Source organism: Thalassophryne amazonica, chromosome 13, assembly GCF_902500255.1.
Source record: "Thalassophryne amazonica chromosome 13, fThaAma1.1, whole genome shotgun sequence".
In the NCBI taxonomy this organism is placed as follows: Eukaryota; Metazoa; Chordata; class Actinopteri; order Batrachoidiformes; family Batrachoididae; genus Thalassophryne; species Thalassophryne amazonica.
The window spans coordinates 15,271,571-15,293,775 of record NC_047115.1 but is presented as its reverse complement, the minus strand read 5'-3'; the positions used below and the strand labels follow the sequence as shown (position 1 = coordinate 15,293,775).

Genomic DNA, 22,205 nt, shown 5'->3' with positions numbered 1-22,205 from the left:
AATCAGATTTCAGGGGAGTCCAGTAAAACCCTGGCCTCCTCTCTAGCTCCACCCATGCCAGGAAGTGTTTGACATTTGAACATTTCCTGTTTCACTGTGACCAATAAACTGGCACTTCCTGTTTGAGTGTGATCTTGCCACTGAGTTCCCATGAGATTCCATGGGATCTCGTCTGTCAATTCAGGAAGTGTTTGACATTTGAACATTTCCTGTTTTACTGTGGATTTGAAAATTGGCACTTCCTGTTTAGGACGCCCTGTACAATGAGTGAGCTTCACGTCGCTGCGCGACGCTTCACTCATATTATTTTTATTTTGTCACATTCTTCTATATTGCGCTCCCCATACAGCTCAGAATACATATTTCACAAAACTGGCCATCCCCCCTCTCCTCTTCCCCTGCTGGCCATGTGCATTTGTTTTCAACAGAACTGGCAATAAAGACAATCCTTGGAGCAACATTACACAGAAATACATAAAGAATGAGAAAGCCCGACCAAGGTTGACTTGTGTGTGACCCCTCGCTCAGTCACCCACTTTTTCTCTTCCTTGATTCCTCCGACATTAGTTTTCTTTGCTTTTATGCCAGCTGTGCCATGACGACGAACATGTAAGAAATAAACTCTATGTTGGCTTGTTCTTATAGCTGTTAGCTAGCTGGTGCCTCAATAGGGTATGTGTATGTGTTGCAGTGCTGTAAAGTAGTTTGCGTTTCTTGCAAAACCTGAGACTTTCTGATTGAAAGGATACAAGGTCAATGTCCATGAAGCTGCAAGGCTGGTTTTCCACTCTGAGATGCTTGGGGAGTGGGGGTGAAGAGAGCCTCCATTCTCCCCTGAACAAGTCATTTCCGATTATAATTACTCCCAAACTGTAAAGTTAAGGTAAAAATGTTACATAGTTCCCTTTAAAAACTCTTTCTTTATGGTGAGGCAGAGGTAATCATGATTGGCCATTACTACTAAAATGTGCTGGATTATAGAGAATGTCACCTGGCTGCAGCACATAGAGCAGGGGTGGGCAATTATTTTTTGCAAAGGGCCAAATGAGAAACAGAAAATATTGTTGATGGCCGGGCCAAAAATCTAAACTTCAGTCTGCACAATTAATAATAATTTTATTCCTATATATCAAGCAGTAAATGGCAAACTGTTTGATGTTTTGATTAGAGATAGTATGGCGGTGCTGTTGGGAACTATCACTGCACACAATGCTTCCACTCGGGGTCATGTCGAACCTTGTGTCCTGAAAACAAAAATGGAAATTTTTTTTCCTGTTTCTGGTCTGATTCTGTGCTGAATTGCTGATTCATTAAATTAATCTAAAATGTTTGTGTTTCATTGATACACCGTATGTTACGAATGTGCAATAAACTTATTTGAAAGAAAAAAAATAATGTACAGAAAGACAACTTAAAATGTGGGACATTCCATACTTTTTTTTTTTTTACACATTTTAGCTGCATAAATTTCAACTTGAAATGTTTGAATTCTCAAGTCAGAATATCACCAGGCTGGGGGCATTCACTGTGAAAATCTCACTTTGTCCGTGTGATTCAGATTTTGACACCCATATTGAGTGTTGTGAGAAGGAAAGGTGATGTAACACACTGGTAAACATACCACTGTCCCAGCTTTTTTGAAATGTGTTGCAGGCATCCATTTCAAAATGAGCAAATATTTGCACAAAAACAATAAAGTTTATCAGTTTGAACATTAAATATCTTGTCTTTGTGGTGTATTCAATTGAATAAAGGATTTGCAGATCATTGTTTTCTGTTTATATTTACATTTTACACAATGTCCTAACTTCATTGGAATTGGGGTTGTAGCTTTGAAGATACATTATCTAAGTCATAAGGAATGAAAATGCAACTGTTTCATCAATCCATACATATAAATAATTACCTTTGAGACAAGATTCCGAATGCGTTCTCCACCACACGTCGGACAAGCATGAGTCAAGCTGCAGCTGAAGATAATTTCTGTATGATTCTGGGACCGATGAGAGAATGGAGTGCAAATGTGTCCTCAGCTACAAAATGTTGTGGCACAGGTTTTATTTTATATAGCGTGGAGTCGGGACACATTGGCATGACAAATTGCGCAGCATTGTGGGGACCAAATTTGTGCAAGTGTCAAGGTGGCTTATGACCCTTCTCCACTGATCGCTCAGTTTAGACGGGCGGCCAGGTCTAGGAAGAGTCCTGGTGGATCCAAACTTCTTCCATTTACGGAAGATGGAGACCACTGTGCTCATTAGGACCTTCAAAGCAGCAGAAATGTTTCTGTACCCTTCCCCAGCTTTGTGCCTCGAGACAATCCTGTCTCGGGGGGTCTACAGACAATATTTTGACTTCATGTTTAGTTTGTGCTCTGACATGCACTGTCAACTGTGGGACCTTATATGTAGACAGGTGTGTGCCTTTCCAAATCATGTTCAGTCCACTGAATTTACTCCAGGTGGACTCCAGTTAAGCAGTAGAAACATCTCAAGGCTGATCAGTGGAAACAGGGTATACCTGAGCTCAATTTTGAGCTTCATGGCAAAGGCTGTGAATACTTTTGTACATGCGATTTTTTTTTTTTTGATAAATTTGCAAAAATCTAAAAAAAAAAAAAAAAGTTATTATGGGGTATTGTGTGTAGGATTTGAGGATTGAGGAAAAAAAAAAGAATGTCATCCTTATTGGAATAAGGATTTTAGATTAAGAACATGTGGAAAAGGTGAAGCACTGTGAATACTTCCTGGATTCACAGTATCTTTGTCAACTTGAGCTGCATACACTATTTTCTTGTTAAAGACATTCATTGTTACTCTATTCTGTCTTTCCAGCATTCCCATGGTTTGGCATGGATATCGGTGGTACTTTGGTCAAGTTGGTGTACTTTGAGCCAATGGATATAACTGCAGAGGAAGAACAGGAAGAAGTAGAGAACCTTAAGTCCATCCGTCGCTACCTCACCTCAAATGTGGCCTATGGTATGTGTACCCGCATGCACATATGTTCTCATAGAACATTTGTGTCTTTTAATGTTTCGTCATCTTTTAAATAAAACTAGGCTATAAACAGACTTTCTCAGGATGTAGTGTGAGGTATTGATCTGTTGGTTCATCTTGCTGTTTTTGTTCTGTGTTCCAAGTTTTTATCCATAAAGAGTAGAACCATCAGTACACCACAAGAAATAACTTTCTTTTGGTTCACGTCAATGTTGAGTCCAGCTGTGTTTACACTGTGCCACTTCAGGCTATGGATCAGATTTGGGATACCCAATGCTGCAATAAATAACATAAGATGGCTATCAATGTGATGGTGATGTAATCCATATTGAAAAGCTTTCCTCCAAAACTCAGGTAAAACAGGAGTCCGTGACGTCCACCTGGAGCTGAGGAACCTGACCATGTGCGGCCGGACGGGGAACCTGCATTTCATTCGCTTCCCGACACAAGCCATGCACCGCTTCATCCAGATGGGTCGTGACAAGAACTTCTCCAGCCTGCACACTACTCTCTGTGCCACTGGTGGTGGGGCGTACAAATTTGAGAATGACTTCCGAGCAGTAAGCAAAGAGACACAGTACTTTATTAGTGTATTCAAAAGCTGACTTTGTAATCAGTAAGTCCCTTTTGGCTTCTCCCTTGTTTTTAGTCAGGGTCACCACAGCAGCTCCAAGGTGGATCTGCATACTGATTTGGCACAAGTTTTATGTCAGATGCCCTTCGTCATGGAACACCATATTTTATGGAGAATGGGCTGGGATGTTTGTTTCTTTTTTTACCTTAAATATTCTGCACTGATAGATAGATAGATAGATAGATAGATAGATAGATAGATAAACCATTTTTTTTAATATATTTTGTAATTATGTAGTTTTATGTGCTTTTTGGTGGATTTTGAACGGCATTGTGGTGCAGGTGTTTTTGTGGGGGGGTATACTTTGTGTGTTTAGTTTGATTTGTTGTGGTTATTTTAATCTGAATTAACATTTACTTGATACCATTATTGCTACAAGCATTATTTGCAACAAGCACACAAAATCTGATTTATTGTATTTTGGATTTACTTGATTTGTGTGATGTGTATATTAAAATTTAAACTATTACATCGTTTGATCAATTTTAATAAAAAAAAATCTGAAATTTTCTTTTGTTGCTGCAAATGTATAAATACATTCTCATTTACATACACATTCATTATTGTTTCTAACTACATAAAAGTAAAATAGTATAATTTAGCCTTTTGTTTTACCTGTTGCCTCAGTGAATGTTGTTCTTTGTAGTCCATTGATGTGGGCTTTTTAATCTCCTCATGCACACATTTTATTCAGGGTTAATTGGACTCAGTGTTGAGCGACCTATATTAAAATCACCTGTTCTGAAATTGAAAAGTCTGAGGTTTCCATTTCAGATTTAGTCAATAGGTTCGAGTTTATACTTTGGTTTTGTTGAACCTGTTTTCTGAAGTTAGCCTGACATATTTTACAAGGATGTCCATGCATTAATGTCAAAACAGAACTTGTCTCCTGTATTTTGGTATTTATCTTTCTTTTACCTTATTTTTGTGTACTTGCAATGTTGTTCTGTGATTGTCCCTGTGCTGCTGGGACATCGCAAGTTTCCCCGTCATGGGACCATTAAAGGATTATCTTATCTTATCCTTTCAATGACACTTTGCAAAACCACATTCTGCACACATTACAAAGGCACACCTGCAGGAGAAGAGGGTACAGAGGGTACTGCTTGTAGTGCTGACCTGTCCCGAACAGAGAATGTTTTGGAAAAATACAACCGCGCCAACCTCGTACTGTTACGCAACTTTAGACATGTTTGCAGGAAGAATGGATGAAATAACACCTGAAATGTTTCATCGCATGGTATCCTGAATGTCAAAACAACTTTTTATGGTTGTGGGAAGGAATGGCACCATTACAATGTGGTAAATGGTTTTGTGTCCCAACTTCTGTTGGAATGTGTTGTCAGTCTTGAAATGAAGTTGAGAACATAAAACAGGAAATATATTTGGTTCATACTGACTGCAATGAAATAGAAGTCAAAGTAAGTGTAAGAATCACTGTGTTTTGCCTTCAGACTCCCCCCCCCCATTGTCCTAACTTTTTCTGATTTGGACTTATACTTCAAAGCTAAAAATTCATGCTTCTTGATGGGGGAAATTGAATTTGCCCTTGATGTCTTGCATAAAGTCCTTGCATTTGATTCAGGCTATCTTCAGATACATTTATGTTTTTATATCTGTCTATTCCAGTTTAACTGCATAAGCGTTCATTGACCTTATCTGCAATGGGATCAGTGAACTTGGTCTGTTCACTTTAACATGAACTCAGCTGATCCAAGTTCACGTGCACTATCAAGTTTTTAAGTGTATTAAAGTTCCTGTTTTCTGAAAACTTTCTAATGATGAAATGTGAGAACATTTTAATTTGCATAATTTCAGGGAATGTCAAAAATATGGCTGTGTTTTTTTTTTTCTCATGATCTACAGCTGAGTTTCTCAGCATTTTTTTTTTTTTTTTGCCAGCTTGCACTCGGCCGAGACGGACGCATTTTTCTCTTCTCCCTCCCTCCTTATCTTTCCTGCTTCTGTGGCATGTTGTCTGTGAGGCTGCAGCTTTGCTCTTCTGGAAAACGACAAAAATGGATCTGTTAAAGTGGTCTCTGAACGCAATTGACACTGTTTTTTCCCACAAGACATTCGGGGGCGGAGGACCCGACCTGTCCTGCCGGGACGCATGTGATGGGTTACATGATGGACTCGTGGAGGAGATGGCAGGTCATGTGCCTTTACACGCTTTCTGTGGAGGACGTCGAAGATGTGTATATATTTGGCTTGGTGGTGACCGGCTTTCTGCTGTGAGGAGCGGGCATGGCGCTGGTTTACCAGAAAATTATGAAGGTGGAAGCAGCGATAATTGGGCCGTCCAGGCTGCCCCACATGATTGATTCGATTGGGAAGGCAGTGGCGGGTGTTAACTGCATGCTGGAAAACATCTTGGGCAGGATTGCAGCTCTGGAAATCCGCTTTGACCGTCAGTAAAGACCACATCCTACATTCAGATGTATTGAGAGCCACTCTGTTCTCAGAACTGTGGAATCTTTCAGGCATCTGCTAATCTGGATATTCATTTGTCTTCCCCAAACACAGCTGCATTTCAAGGCCGCTGCAATAAAAAACCTCCTCAAGAAGATCAACACTTAAGCCTCGCTCCCTGGTAATCCCCCTCCCCTCAGCTTCTCCAGCTCTGACGTTGACTGTGGACAGTGGACTGCTCAGGGCTGAGCCCCTCCCCCTTCCAGGATTGTCGGACAAGGCCGTTGATGGCGCCTAATAGGCTGCCTCCGGAGTGTTCTGATAAACTGGACTTTCAAATCTCGGTTGTCGTCCTGCGTCTTTGTTTCTCTGTGTGATTATTGTTTTTCTGTGCTGATGGGGGTTTTTTTCCTCATTGCTGCTGTGTAACACAGTGGCTATGAGGGTTTTTTTCTCTTCCTTACCTCGTGTGTGCTTTTTATACATGTTTATGTACCGGGCCGGCTTATGTTGTGTGTTATGTGTGTGTCGTTTGTTATGGGTCGGCCTTGGTTTGCTCAGCCCTGCTGTTGACCAAGGCAGGGATGTACATCTGGAGCTGGTCCCCGGGCGCCTAATGGCGACTTCTGCTCCAGACTGGCAATTAGGATGGGTTAAATGCAGTAGACACATTTCATTGTGCAGGGAACATGTTCCTTTGTGCATATGACAATAAAATTCTTTTGAATCCTTTGAATTGTAACTGTCTTTCAACTGTGGTCTAGATGGCTGACCTGGAACTGCTGAAGCTGGACGAGCTGGACTGCCTCATTCGTGGCCTGTTGTTTGTTGATCGGATGGGATTCAATGGCCATCCAGAGTGCTACTACTTTCAAAACCCTTCAGACACCCAGAGCTGCGTGAAGACACCCTGCACCCTGGACAACCCTTTCCCAATGCTGCTGGTCAACATCGGTTCTGGGGTCTCTATACTGACTGTATACTCGGAGGACAACTACAAACGAGTAACTGGGACCAGGTGAGGATGACAGATATATCTGTGTATTGTACATAATGATAATAAATTAACCACAAGTGGGTTGATATGGTGTGAGAGAAGATGTATAGAATGAAAGTAGACAAACCTGTGAAAGGTTGAATTAGAGATAGAAGAGATGAAAAAAATGACAGATGGCTGTTTCATTGCAAGGTTTTAAAATCCCCCCCCCCCCCCCCCCCCCCCACACACACACACACACACACACACACTGACCATAAAGCAGAGTTGTCAATGCTAGTTTCCAATTAATTGTCATTTTCAAGTGCGGTGTAGTCAGGTTCGGTCCGGCTGGATTGGTTTCGTGGGATGATATACCACAGTTGCACCACAGACTACCTAAAACCTGGTCTAAAGTCCAGAGTTATTCTGGTATTTATAGACTCTGATTGTATATGCAACAATACTGAATTAAAAACTATCATTAAATTAAATAAAAGTAAAAAAGCACTATTAGAAAAAAAAAAACCTTGATCTTACTGCTTCACTGCTTCACCTCAGGGAGCTTTGGTGGCTATTTTCTGCCCAACCACTTTGATGTTTGATGGATTGGTGAAAATCTGGTAAGTGACATAAAACCTCTCAATTGAGCATACCATTTGACAGTGCAGTAGTTGTTGTCACACTCCAGCTCTTAAATGGAATAACATGATAATCTTATTGGTTTGATTCATATTATACACAAAAAAATATCCATGATTAATTAAGGGACTAAATACAACCCCTTTGCACCATGTGCTTCAGAACTACCGTGTTGGAGTCAGTTTTGTTTTGTTTTTTTCACTAGTCCAGAAAGTCCTGTGACTTGTACTTGTGCAACTTGTGGGCCAAAAAAATCAAGTTTGTTGTTGATGTTGTTAATAATAACACCTTGTTATATAGGGCTTTCCCACGAGTCAGCACACTAAACGAAATAAGCACCAATAATAAAATAATAAATACAAATAATAAAAGTACACAACAACAGTGTACAAAAATCCCAAATTAGAGACCTGAAAAAAAAATTGTACTCACATTTTTTATTGTAGTGTTTCCGGTGCTGTGGACCAACAATCCATATTCATCTGTGTCCAATATCTTCCCATGTGTTGTCTAATTAATTTTTATTTGTTCATCTTGCTTATTTTTGGAATTTAAATGCCCTTGTGAAAAGAAAGTGTGCACAGGTACTACTGGGTTCTTGTCCATTGTTAAACTTGCCACCAGGGAAATGCTGTTTAAAAGTGAGTCCCACATACAGAAAAATGTGACTTATTTTCTGGTATGGCTTGTATGCTGAAAAATACGGCGCTTTATTATCAGATTAAGCACTTTCTAAACTGTAAAGTGGACTTTCCCAAAATGTATGTACACTAAGTGCCTGCTGCTGTCGACTGTGAGGTATAAATTGTTCTAATTTGATCAGGACAAGCGAGTAATCTGTAGGTCAAAATGAGTGAACTTTGAACACGTTTGTTTTGTATGAGATATGCAAAGGGTGATATAGCACTTTTTTATAGCTGTGCTAGATCCACTACAATACATTTTTGAGTTTTAAGACTTTTTTTTTTTAATTTGTAATCTTGTGTGCTTTGTGGGCTTTGCAACAGTACAGCTAGATTATGATAGTGCACTATTGAAAATTGCTCCCTTTGTGATATGAGCATGTCAATTTGGAGGGGAAAAAATTCCCATGTCAGCACACAACGCTAAAACTGAGTATTTCTGTCACGTCTTCGTCCATTCAGCAAGCTTGACGTGTTCAGTCAGTGTGTTGCTGCATACAGTAGTGTTCAGAATAGTAGTGCTATGTGACTAAAAAGATTAATCCAGGTTTTGAGTATATTTCTTATTGTTACATGGGAAACAAGGTACCAGTAGATTCAGTAGATTCTCACAAATCCAACAAGACCAAGCATTCATGATATGCACACTCTTAAGGCTATGAAATTGGGCTATTAGTAAAAAAAAAAAAAAAAAAAAGTACAAAAGGGGGTGTTCACAATAATAGTAGTGTGGCATTCAGTCAGTGAGTTCGTCAATTTTGTGGAACAAACAGGTGTGAATCAGGTGTCCCCTATGTAAAGATGAAGCCAGCACCTGTTGAACGTGCTTTTCTCTTTGAAAGCCTGAGGAAAATGGGATGTTCAAGACATTGTTCAGAAGAACAGCGTAGTTTGATTAAAAAGTTGATTGGAGAGGGGAAAACCTATACGCAGGTGCAAAAAATTATAGGCTGTTCATCTACAATGATCTCCAATGCTTTAAAATGGACAAAAAAAAAAAAAACAGACGCGTGGAAGAAAACGGAAAACAACCATCAAAATGGATAGAAGAATAACCAGAATGGCAAAGGCTCACCCATTGATCAGCTCCAGGATGATCAAAGACAGTCTGGAGTTGCCTGTAAGTGCTGTGACAGTTAGACGCCTGTGTGAAGCTAATTTATTTGCAAGAATCCCCCGCAAAGTCCCTCTGTTAAATAAAAGACATGTGCAGAAGAGGTTACAATTTGCCAAAGAACACATCATCTGGCCTAAAGAGAAATGGAGGAATATTTTGTGGACTGATGAGACTAAAATTGTTCTTTTTGGGTCCAAGGGCTGCAGACAGTTTGTGAGACGACCCCTAAACTCTGAATTCAAGCCACAGTTCACAGTGAAGACAGTGAAGCATGGTGGTGCAAGCATCATGATATGGGCATGTTTCTCCTACTATGGTGTTGGGCCTATATATCGCATACCAGGTATCATGGATCAGTTTGGATATGTCAAAATACTTGAAGAGGTCATGTTGCCTTATGCTGAAGAGGACATGCCCTTGAAATGGGTGTTTCAACAAGACAATGACCCCAAGCACACTAGTAAACGAGCAAAATCTTGGTTCCAAACCAACAAAATTAATGTTTTGGAGTGGTCTGCCCGATCCCCGGACCTAAATCCAATTGAGAACTTGTGGGGTGACATCAAAAAAGCTGTTTCTGAAGTAAAACCAAGAAATGTGAATGAATTGTGGAATGTTGTTAAAGAATCTTAGAGTGGAATAACAGCTGACTCCATGCCTCGCAGATGTGAAGAAATCATGAAAAACTGGTTATACAACTAAATACTAGTTTAGTGATTCACAGGATTGCTAAAAAAGCAGTTTGAGATTGTAGCGTCAACAGCAGATGCTATTATTATTGTGAACACCCCCTTTTCTGCTTTTTTTTTTTTACTAATGGCCCAATTTCATAGCCTTAAGAGTGTGCATATCATGAATGCTTGGTCTTTGCCCCCCTCCACAGCATGTCTTTTTCCTGGTTCTCTCCCTCAGCCCCAACCAGTCTCAGCAGAAGACTGCCCCTCCCTGAGCCTGGTTCTGCTGGAGGTTTCTTCCTGTTAAAAGGGAGTTTTTCCTTCCCACTGTAGCCAAGTGCTTGCTCATAGGGGGTCGTTTTGACCGTTGGGGTTTTTCATAATTATTGTATGGCCTTGCCTTACAATATAAAGCGCCTTGGGGCAACTGTTTGTTGTGATTTGGCGCTATATAAAAAAAAGTTGATTGAAGTTGATTGTTGGATTTGTGAGACTCTACTGAATCTACTGGTACCTTGTTTCCCATGTAACAATAAGAAATATATATAAAACTTGGATTAATCTTTTTAGTCACATAGCACTACTATTATTCTGAACACTACTGTATATGTATACATATATGTGACATTTATTACTTTGATTTGACTTCGGGATGGAATTGTAGCCACCGTTAATTGCAACTTTGTAACTTACTATGGTAGACTTGGTGTCCAGCTTTTTTTTTCCTTTTGTTTATACTTTTTGTCATTGCTGTGTACATCACAGCCTAAAAGTAGGTTTTACTTTCTTTACCATTGTTGCTCTGTTGGAGTTGTTGGGCTATGACTCCAAAGATACGAACATCATATTGGTAAAAATCTTACAAAGTCCTCAAAGCTGCTGTTCAGTCACAGTGCAAAGCAGGAAAGGCTATTTAGAGATGAATAGGAGGATCTCTGCTGAGTGTGTGATGGGGAGCAACAGTGCACAGCCATTTTCAGGTCAGTCCGATTCAGGTTTGGACTGTAGTTAGGCCACTCAAGGACATTCACAGAGTTGTCCTGAAGCCACTCCTTTGATATTTACATCCTCCAAGGACGTAATAAAATCAAAGCAAACAAAGCTGTAAAAAGCAAAATGTGAAAAAAGTAAAGTGCTGTGAATACTTTCCTGGTGCCCTGTACAAGCGGGGCATATGGCAGACTTTGTGTTGCTCTTGCTCTATTTTGTTTTCTCCTTTTCTTCCACACCAACCACTTCTTTCTTCCTTTTCATTTCTCATTCATTTTCTTTTCCTTGCCTGTTGTCTCCCCCATCAGTTTGGGAGGTGGTACGTTCCTGGGACTCTGCTGTCTGCTGACAGGCTGCGAGACATTTGAGGAGGCGTTGGAGATGGCCAGCAAGGGCGACTCCACCAATGTGGACAAACTGGTGAAGGACATCTACGGTGGAGACTATGAACGTTTTGGCCTGCAGGGCTCTGCTGTGGCATCCAGGTGAATGTGGTGAATATTATTTTTATCGTCAGACCGCCCATGACTGCAACACTACCACTGTGCTTTGCAACAAATCATTGGCTTTTCTTTCTGACCCCTGACCTCTAACATTTGACCTCTGTACAAACTGAAACTGACCTTTGTCACCATTCTTGCTGTTTTTAACCCCATAACTCCATAACATTCAGCCACAGATTGTCCAAACTATACCTTTTTGGAATCTCTGTAATCAGACAAATAATGTGGTATAGTTTTCAATATAATTGAAATCTTAAGAGTAATTCTGAGAAATTCTTCGATTGACCCACACCTGGCTGCCTATTGAAAATTCAAGAGGACACCCTGCTTTTTCAAAAGGGTAATGTCTAAGGTGTAGTTGTGCCAAATTTGGTGCTTGCACAAATAGTTTTGTGAGGTTACCATGACATTTAATGAGATTTAATTTTTTTGTGTTTTGTTTGTGCATTTTTATTTACAGAGTATTTGTCTAATTTCTAAGCAAAATATCTAATCTACACTCAATTTAAGACACAGCTGCTTAATGAGTACAAACTTCCTAAGATGTAATTACTTGGGTTTTTTTTTTTATCTTGTTCAACAGCTTGTGTCATATCATGGGCATAAACAAGCTTTCTAACTCACCATAAAGTTTTTTTAACTGCTGTGTTACTTGTAAAAGATGTAACACTTTTTAGCGAAGTTAATGACCTTATTTCAAAAAATCTTAGTATTCCATCCATTCATTTTCCATTTTCCACATCTCCTTCACTTATCTAAAAACACATAATTATGTGATTATCTTATATTAAATCTACAGTAGATATTTTGTCTAGAAAACAGACATGCATTTGGTAAGATTTTTTTTTTTGCATTGTTTGTGTTTACATGTCTTCTATACACACACATACACACACACATACATATATATACACACACACACACACAAGGTTGGGTAGGATTACTTTGTAAGAACACATGTGGATTACATGTATGTATGTACATACATGTGGATTACTTGTAATCTGATTACTTTTGGATTACATTTCAAAGTAATCCTACCCAACCTTGTGTGTGTGTATATATATATATATATATATATATATATATATATATATATATATATATATATATATATATATATATATATATAATATGAAGTAACTTTTAAAAACTGACTTCTGTGTGATATGTTGTATGTGCTTGTGCTGTTTTACAGTTTTGGTCACATGATGTGCAAAGAGAAACGAGACAGCATCAGCAAGGAAGACTTGGCCAGAGCAACGCTGGTTACCATCACTAACAACATCGGATCCATAGCACGCATGTGTGCTGTCAACGAGGTACAAGGCACGCTTTTTATTTGCTCCTCTCCTTCCTTCGGCTGCTCGTGTTAGGGCTCATCATACCAGATCAATCGTTTCCATCTCACCCTGTCCTCTGTATCTTCCTCTGTCACACCAACCACCTGCATGTCCTCCCTCACCACATCCATAAACCTTCTCTTTGGCTTCTGTCTTGTCTTCCTGCCTGGTGGCTCCAAACCATCCCACCTGAGCTGTCCCTCTGATATGTTCATTCCTAATCCTGTCCATTCTCATCACTCCCAAAGAGAATTGTAACATCTTCAGCTGTGCCTCCTGTCTTTTTGTTAGCATTACGTTTCTAAGCCGCACAACTGGTCTCACTATTGTCTTGTAAACTTTCCCCTTCAGTCTTGCAGATATTCTTCGGTTACAAATCACTCCTGCCACCTTTCTTCACTCACTCCACCCTGCCTACACTCTCTTCTTCACCTCTCTACCCCACTCTCCTTTACTTTGGACAGCTGTCCCCAAGTATTCAAACTCATCTACTTTCACCACTTCTGCTCCTTGTAACTGCACTATTCCACTGGGCTCCGACTCGCTCCTAGTGACTTGTATTCCCCTTCTCTCCAGCGCTATCTTCATTTCTCCAGGCTAGACTCAACCTGCTTTCTACTCTGGACTCAACTAAGACTGAACTCGAAGCTAGACTGCCTGATGTCTTAGCTTCACATTTGGCAAATACCCAGTCAGTAGACAGTCTTGTGGATAGTTTAAACTCCACTCGACATGATTGCGCCACCTTTGTTAACACCGTGCCTCCCCCAAAACACAGTCACCTTGGTTCAGTGATTACCTGCATGACCTCAAGCATAAGGCTAGAGGTCTAGAACGGAAATGGCATAGTTCAAAATTAGAAGTATTCCACCTTGCGTGGCGTGATGCTATCTTAGACTATAAGCATGCATTACTGGCTACTACTAACTACTACTATTGAAACTACTGAACTAATTAACTACTGGGCTAACTACTGAAAATTGAAAGTACTCTCATTACAGATCACAATGTCATCTGCAAAAATCATAGTTCATGGAGACTTCTGTCTGATCTCATTTGTCAACCTGCCCCTCACCATTGCACCTTCCTCCACTCTTATATGTCACCCTGTGCTCCTCCCTTTTCTTAAAGTAGGTGTTTACCAGAGCCTGCCATCTGCCCTTCCATATTCCTGTCCTTGACACCATATCTAGCCATTACTTCCTTATCACATCTGTTCCCTTCGCCAACATGCCCATTGAAGTCTGCTCCTATCACCACTCTTTCATGCTTAGGTTCACTCTCCATCACCTCATCTAACTCACTCCAGAAATTGTCTTTCTCCTTCATCTCGCAACCTACCTGTGGGGTATATGCACTGATGATATTCATCATCATCCCTTCAATTTCCAACTTCACACTCATCACCCTGTCAGACACTCGCTTAACCTCCAACACACTCTTAATGTACTCTTCCTTACACCATTTCTCTTCCTAAACCCACCACCCGTGCTCCTGCTCTTGCTTCCCTTCCATTTGATCTCTTGCACATACAATATATCTACCTTTCTCTTCTCTGTCATGTCAGCCATCTCTCTCCATTTACCAGTCATACTGCCAACATTCAAAATCCTGACTCTCACTTCCACCATTCTAGTTTTCCTATTCTCCCGTTGTCTATGGACACATTTTCCTCCTCTTCTTCTTCTTCGCCCAGCAGTAGCCCAATTTCCATCAGCACCCTGTTGGGCAATGGCACCGGGGCAGTCGGGCCTCGGCCGATCTGGTATGGAAATTTGATTTGTACTCTGCATCTTTGATTTTGGCTTGTTTTACACTGGATGCCCTTCCTGATGCTACCCTCCTCACTTATCTGGGCTTGGAACCAGCACTCAGAATGTACTGGCTGCACACTCCATGTGGCTGAGTTCCATCTATTACACATAATAGTACAATAAAAAAAAATGTGTACATCATGATTTCTCAGAACTGAAGGTAACCTCTATGAATTGTTGTCCTCTAGGCAGCAGCGATTAACAGTTAAATAAAATGGAGAAATAGAGGCACTTATCATATTTGAGAAACCAGAACCAGAGAATATTTGAAGTTTTTCTTATTTTTTCAGAACTATTGAAACTATTTCATCATATCTTGTTTTTTTTTTTTTCCATGATACTGAGGCATTCTCACATTTTTCTTATTGTTCTTCATAAATCTCATTTTATCTCCATGATGTTTGGAAACAGTTGTGTATTGTCATGAGTCTTAAAACTATATACCGTCGAAGGTTGAACTGACAGGAAATTTGAGCTTTTTGACACTATTTGGTGCAACAGTAAAATCATAAAGTGTATCTCAAAATGAAACACACACACACACACACACACAGAGTATAACACTTAAAACATTCAGGACTGACTGGTGTATGTGGTCACTCTGGAGTCTTTCTGTATGCAGTGAGCTTCTTTACAGTGTTGCCTTGTAACATGGTGATCAAGCAGCATTGTACAGGGCTATCACTGAACACAGACCTACACCGACGATGCACATGCACACGCACGCCATAACTGGCAGTCAGCTGATATACATTTTTCAAACCTAATACTAAAATTTGGACATTGAACTCATAGAAAGACCAAGGTTTGTGCCAATGTTAATTTCCTTCACACAATACTGTGCAAACATTTTAGTCACGTTGAATGCTTCACATAAGCATTAAAAAGTATGAAAACCTCATAAATATTCATATTGTTGTTTGTGTTATTATTATTATTGAGTTTAAAAAATGGCTCACATATTCACTTTTGTTAGAACTGATTTTGTGTTGACATGCCACACACACACACACACATACACCTTCGTCTACATTATTTTATTGGCAAGCCAACAGATACAAGAGCAAGAGGTGATTTCATGTCTTGCTTATTATCGCTTAGAGTTGTTTGAAGAATTTAATGTTTGGCACAATGTAAGATATCTGCTGAAACCAAGTCGATCTCAAAACCTGAGCGTGTACGGCATACAACGTGAAGCTAATCTCAGAGTGGATGTTAAACTGAAGGTGGAAAATAAAATGCATTTACCTGACAAATTCTGTCACAAATGTCTTTCCAGGCACTGAAACAAATTCACAATTTTGTTTGCTTATTTCTGCTTGGATGTGTTAAGTTTTGAAACTGCAGTATAGTGATAAACCTGTCAGCTCTCTACTGCGGCCCTGTGGTGTGGAGGAGGTGATGCACGTGGATTTGTGATTCTAATCCTTTCTGTTATATTATGACATTTGGTTCACGGGACGTTTTATACATATGTTGATGTAATTATTTTTGTACACCTTTGTTTATGTCTCTGTGTCAGAAAATTGAGCGTGTGGTGTTTGTTGGGAACTTCCTCCGTATCAACACAGTGTCCACCAAACTGCTAGCCTATGCCATGGACTTCTGGTCTAAAGGACAACTACGAGCCCTCTTCCTGGAACATGAGGTGAGCATTTAATAACGCATGGTCAGATTCTTGGTTTCGGAGTTTAAGGTTTATACAGTAGTGTTCAGAATAATAGTAGTGCTATGTGAATAAAAAGATCAGTCCAGGTTTTGAGTATATTTATTATTGTTACATGGGAAACAAGGTACCAGTAGATTCAGTAGATTCTCACAAATCCAACAAGACCAAGCATTCATGATATGCACACTCTTAAGGTTATGAAATTGGGCTGTTAGTAAAAAAAAAAGTAGAAAAGGGGGTGTTCACAATAATAGTAGCATCTGCTGTTGACGCTACAAACTCAAAACTATTATGTTCAAACTGCTTTTTTAGTAATTCTGTGAATCACTTAACTAGTATTTAGTTGTATAACCACAGTTTTTCATGATTTCTTCACATCTGCGAGGCATTAATTTGGTTGGTTAGGAACCAAGATTTTGCTCGTTTACTAGTGTGCTTGGGGTCATTGTCTTGTTGAAACACCCATTTCAAGAGCATGACCTCTTGAAGTATTTTGACATATCAAACTGATCCATGATACCTTGTATGTGATATATAGGTCCAACACCATAGTAGGAGAAACATGCCCATATCATGATGCTTGCACCACCATGCTTCACTTTCTTCACTGTGAACTGTGGCTTGAATTCAGAGTTTGGGGGTCATCTCACAAACTGTCTGCAGCCCTTGGACCCAAAAAGAACAATTGAAGTCTCATCAGTCCACAAAATATTCCTCCATTTCTCTTTAGGCCAGATGATGTGTTCTTTGGCAAATTGTAACCTCTTCTGCACGTCTTTTATTTAACAGAGGGACTTTGTGGGGGATTCTTGCAAATAAATTAACTTCACATAGGTGTCTTCTAACTGTCACAGCACTTACAGGTAACTCCAGACTGTCTTTGATCATCCTGGAGCTGATCAATGGGTGAGCCTTTGCCATTCTGGTTATTCTTCTATCCATTTTGATGGTTGTTTTCCGTTTTCTTCCACGCGTCTCTGGTTGTTTTTTTTTTTTGTTTGTTTTTTTGGTCCATTTTAAAGCATTGGAGATCATTGTAGATGAACAGCCTATAATTTTTTGCACCTGCATATACGTTTTCCCCTCTCCAATCAACTTTTTAATCAAACTACGCTGTTCTTCTGAACAATGTCTTGAAGGTCCCGTTTTCCTCAGGTTTTCAAAGTGAAAAGCATGTTCAACAGGTGCTGGCTTCATCCTTAAATAGGGGACACATGATTCACACCTGTTTGTTCCACAAAATTGATGAACTCACTGACTGAATGCCACACTACTATTATTGTGAACACCCCCTTTTCTACTTTTTTTTACTAACAGCCCAATTTCATAGCCTTAAGATTGTGCATATCATGAATGCTTGGTCTTGTTGGATTTGTGAGAATCTACTGAATCTACTGGTACCTTGTTTCCCATGTAACAATAAGAAATATACTCAAAACCTGGATTAATCTTTTTAGTCACATAGCATTACTATTATTCTGAACACTACTGTACTAAACTCGATGATCCTGGATCATAGACTCCAGGGCCCGTATCCACGAAGCAGCCTAAGGCATTATTCTAAGAAATGTCTAAAAATTCCTCAAAGTCTTACACATTTCTTAGATGAAAGTTGTCTGCAAAGCACCTTAGGCCTTAAGAGAGCTCTTAAGGTGCCAGTTGGCAAGAGTAGGAAGACTTTTAAGAAGACTAAAAGAGTCTTAAGCAGAGAAGATGGCAGAAAAGAGAGAGAGGAAGCAGAGATATTGACAGTGAATGACAGTGATTCCATAGCATGCTACCCACTTGATATACATAATTTATATTAATTTACTCTCTTAATGTATTTATAAATTGTTTAGGTTCTTATCATGCACACACTGTTAATATTATCATTATTATTGTTGTTATCTGTATTATTAATATTGTTATTTTCTTTTATTATTACTTCTATTTTGTCATTTGATTTTAAATGGACCACAATGGAAATAAGTGTTTTCACTTTCCTGTGTCATGCATGTATTTTTAACACATTTACAATTATATTATATACTCACAATGGAAGTACTAAATAAACTCACACATGCACGCATCCTTTTAATATATAGATATTCTGCATGTGAATGAGGTTCGTTCATTTTCAAGCTGTATAACAATTCACTCAGTTTTGCTGAGTTTCATCATCATAACATTAAGTTGCCCTCAAGATTACACGTCTTAATGCAGTTCAGCTTATATCATCGGTTGATTTCACTGTCTATTCATGACTAGGAGGGCAGAGCGCATTTGTTTTTTTTTTCATTTCTCCTCCCCTTTCTGTGACAACCAATCACAGCTCGTAGAGGACTGTGTCATACATAGCAACAGGGTCAACCCCAGCTCCTCACAAAGATAAGAGTTTCTGTTCCCTCCTTGCTCGGAGTTGCTCTCAGACACCTGCTGGCTTACTCTTAGGCTAAGATTCCTTGCCACGAAATTTTAGGCTAAATTAGGAGCTCTTTGAGATGAGGTTTTGAGGTTTTGTTTAGTTTTTTTTTAATATGTGTGTGTGTGTGTGTGTTTTTTAAGTCTCTTTTGTGTAGCATGTAAACATGTTTTTCTGTTTCCCTCAGGGTTATTTTGGAGCTGTGGGAGCGCTGATGGAGCTGCTGAAAACAACCGATTAGCCGTGAAAGAAATTCTCTGACCGTGTCATCGACCCTTGACGAGACGATGTCGTTTATCCCTCTAGGCTGTGATGTCATCATCTCCTGATGCTGCGATGTCTTCAGTTTTTGACGCTGCTGAGAGGTCCCTTTCACAGAGTCCATGAAAAGAACACTAAGGGTGGGAGATGTGAGAAACAGAAACTGTTAAAAGCCATTTTGCTAATTTAATACTTGTAAATATTAACCTCTAGTAGGAAACACTCAAACTTTCTGACCGGATGATGGAGATTTTTAATATTGTAATGATTAATTTATGGTTTCCTGTCGATTGCTGTAATCAGCATTGAGCTGGGAGGCAAAATGATCGATTTGTGTGTGTGTGTTACTGTGTGTGTTTGCGGGAATAGCTACTGTAGCAAACGTTCTTGAGGCTGTATCCCCCCGGGCAACTGTTTATGCAACATTACTTTAATATCTATTTATAATGTAAAATATTTCTGCACATACATGAAGTTTGGTTGAACGTAAAGCTATATGGCGTTCAGTATGCCCGTAACTCAAGGAAATCCCTTTTTCTGTGACCACTGAAACATAAGCTGACCTTAAAACGCCACCTCCACTCAGAGTGCAGGCGAACTGCAGTGAGAAGCAGCTGAGCCTTCAAAATCATCAAGCTAGTGATGAGCTTGGGCTCAGCTTCCGCTGAACGGCATGTGAGTGAAGTGGCACGAGCTAAAAAGGTCATGGGTTTGTTGCACAGAAAGTTGCCCATCGTGCTACAGACTCCTGAAGAGTACACTGAATCCATTTCACATCAGAATTAGTCTTTAATCCTTTGTGTTCCACTACATATGGCCTTTGCTTTTTTGTTTGTCGTCTTTCCTCCATCTGCCTAACGACACTATTGCCATATTGCCATGCACACTGCTACCTGCCAAATTTTTTTTTAATTTATTTATTTATTTAGTTAATTAGATAATGGGACCACCACATTGTCTTCCAGCAGATAGCGCTGTAGCTAAGATTGTATATTTTTGTTGGAGAGCAAAGTCAGCACAGTTCAGGATGGATCAGAATCTAGTCTGGATCAGCGCTCCTGTGAATCTAATCTGTGTTTGCTATGTGAAGGAGGATCTTATTTTTGTTGCCCTGTCTCTTGCCTTTCCCTGTGTATCACTGTTTTGCTCTTGGACACTTCAACAGGCTTCAGACTGGACTCTGTTGCCTCCACTTTTTTGTTCTCTCTGCACTGCCCTGTTGCCTTGTTTGGATATTCCAGTGTGGTTTAATGAGGTGTTTAGGGGGAAAGCTGGTGTCGCAGACTGAACGGTCCCCCCTAAAAATCGGTCCGTCCTGCCTTCACTGTGCATGCGTCATTTCGGCGCATCAGCAGTATTTCACTGATTATCGCCTCGTTTCTGCTTAAAATTGCTCTCCAGTCATCATCTATCGCAGCGACAGACATCTGAAGCTTTTGTACAACAATCATTTCCACATAAATTCAGCATTATTTCATAATAAAAGTTGGAGGAAGTGATCAGAGCACAGCAGCCATGCTGAGCTGCTCCTGTTGCATTCACTGCGCCTCCGTCATTTCAAAGCGTCACCAAATATTGCCTAATTTCTGCTTAAAACAGCCTTTGATAAATGATTTAAGAGGTTTACCTTGTCATCTGATGATTAATAATCACATTTTTCCCTTTGATTGCTTTGGGTGAAGAGAGTCCGTCTCAGATGTGCTGCTGTGGTCCCAAATGATGCATGCGCAGTGCAGCCAGGGCAAACCACTTTTTTAGGGGCGGACCGTTCAGTCTGCGACACCGGTACAGGCTGAGAGTTAATTTGCTCAGTGGTATGGGTTTATGAGAGGGAAAAATGGTATTTATCCACTGGTTTAATATAGACCCCATGTAGTCACATGACCTTTAATGTTTATGCCGCCATGTTGGTTGGCAAAATAGACGCTAGACCTCATAACTTGCTGTCATAATCCAAAGTCTACTTCTCTATAAATACTGCAAACACTTTCACAGTGAGGCTAAGGAAAGACAAAATGTTTGAGTACATAAGAGTGGGTGCAGGATCTATATATTCTCCTTGGATAATCAGACACTCTGCATTTCTTAACAATTCTTCCAAGTTCATATTGTCTCCACACCTGTCATGAAGACTGCCAAACCATGTAACGAATATCAAAGCTTGGAACGGAGTCAAAATTGGGGCTTCCATATATTAATTTATAGTGCGCTCCAAAAGTAGCCTGTAGTTGTGATTGGATGTGGTCCAAAATTGGTCAAGCATAAATATGCCTGAATTAAAATGAAACAAACTCTAATGAACACACACACACACACACTGCAGATACTTTTAAAAGAGCAGCAATAGATCTTTCATTTGACCTCCGAATTAACTGAAAAACCTTTGTTAAATATTGTAGAGAAAGAACAAATGATCATATATGAAGAAGACACTGATTTATCATGGGACAAGTTAGATTTTTTTTTTTTTCCTCTCTGTGTAAACTGGAGTGGTATTCTGTAGAATCCTCTGATGTTTCAATGAAACATGCCACTTTTATTATTTTGTCTCAAATACGTGATGTTCTTTAAGCAAATATAAGATGACTTCTGATTTGATACATATCCTGCTTGTTGAAGATGACACAGTTCTTGCACTTAATCACTTAATTCCTTTAGCTTTGATGGAAAACTTCAGAATGAAATATTCTTTTGTCCATGCCACTGAGAGTGTATTCATATGCTGAATATGAAACCACCTGTCTTTCAAGCCAGATGGTTTCAAAGTAAGAGAATATTGACTAGAATGAATGATTTCCTAGTTGTCTGGTATAAAGGAGCACCAATAGGAGAGAGTGAAATCATACACACTGTAGCTTTAGTGTTTGAATTCATGGAATTCAACACCTATCTTTTTATGTCCTGTTGGATTAATATGTTTAGTCCTGATGGCGTCTGTTCTATTCAATGGCGTCCAGTATGAAAGTTTTCAATTTATTTGTATTACGTCAAATCAAAAATGCAGCTTATCTCAAGGTACTTCACAGGTGTAGGGTCCAAATAAAAGCGCACGCACCTTTGTTGGGTGACCATCCATTCTGGCAA

The 22,205-nt window shown here is 39.7% G+C and overlaps 1 protein-coding gene across 2 annotated transcripts in view; it reads left to right on the top strand.

The window, feature by feature from the left end:
- LOC117523067 (pantothenate kinase 1-like) overlaps window positions 1-19,640 on the top strand; it is a 45,174-nt gene extending 25,534 nt beyond the window's left edge. For both annotated transcript variants that reach the window (XM_034184480.1, XM_034184481.1), the window contains exons 2-8: window positions 2,835-2,981; window positions 3,354-3,559; window positions 6,810-7,063; window positions 11,436-11,612; window positions 12,829-12,952; window positions 16,310-16,435; window positions 19,048-19,640. In XM_034184480.1, coding sequence (XP_034040371.1) covers window positions 2,835-2,981; window positions 3,354-3,559; window positions 6,810-7,063; window positions 11,436-11,612; window positions 12,829-12,952; window positions 16,310-16,435; window positions 19,048-19,101 — 1,088 coding nt within the window. In that variant the 3' untranslated portion in view covers window positions 19,102-19,640. The remainder of the gene's footprint in view (window positions 1-2,834; window positions 2,982-3,353; window positions 3,560-6,809; window positions 7,064-11,435; window positions 11,613-12,828; window positions 12,953-16,309; window positions 16,436-19,047) is intronic.
- Window positions 19,641-22,205: the final 2,565 nt, after the last annotated feature.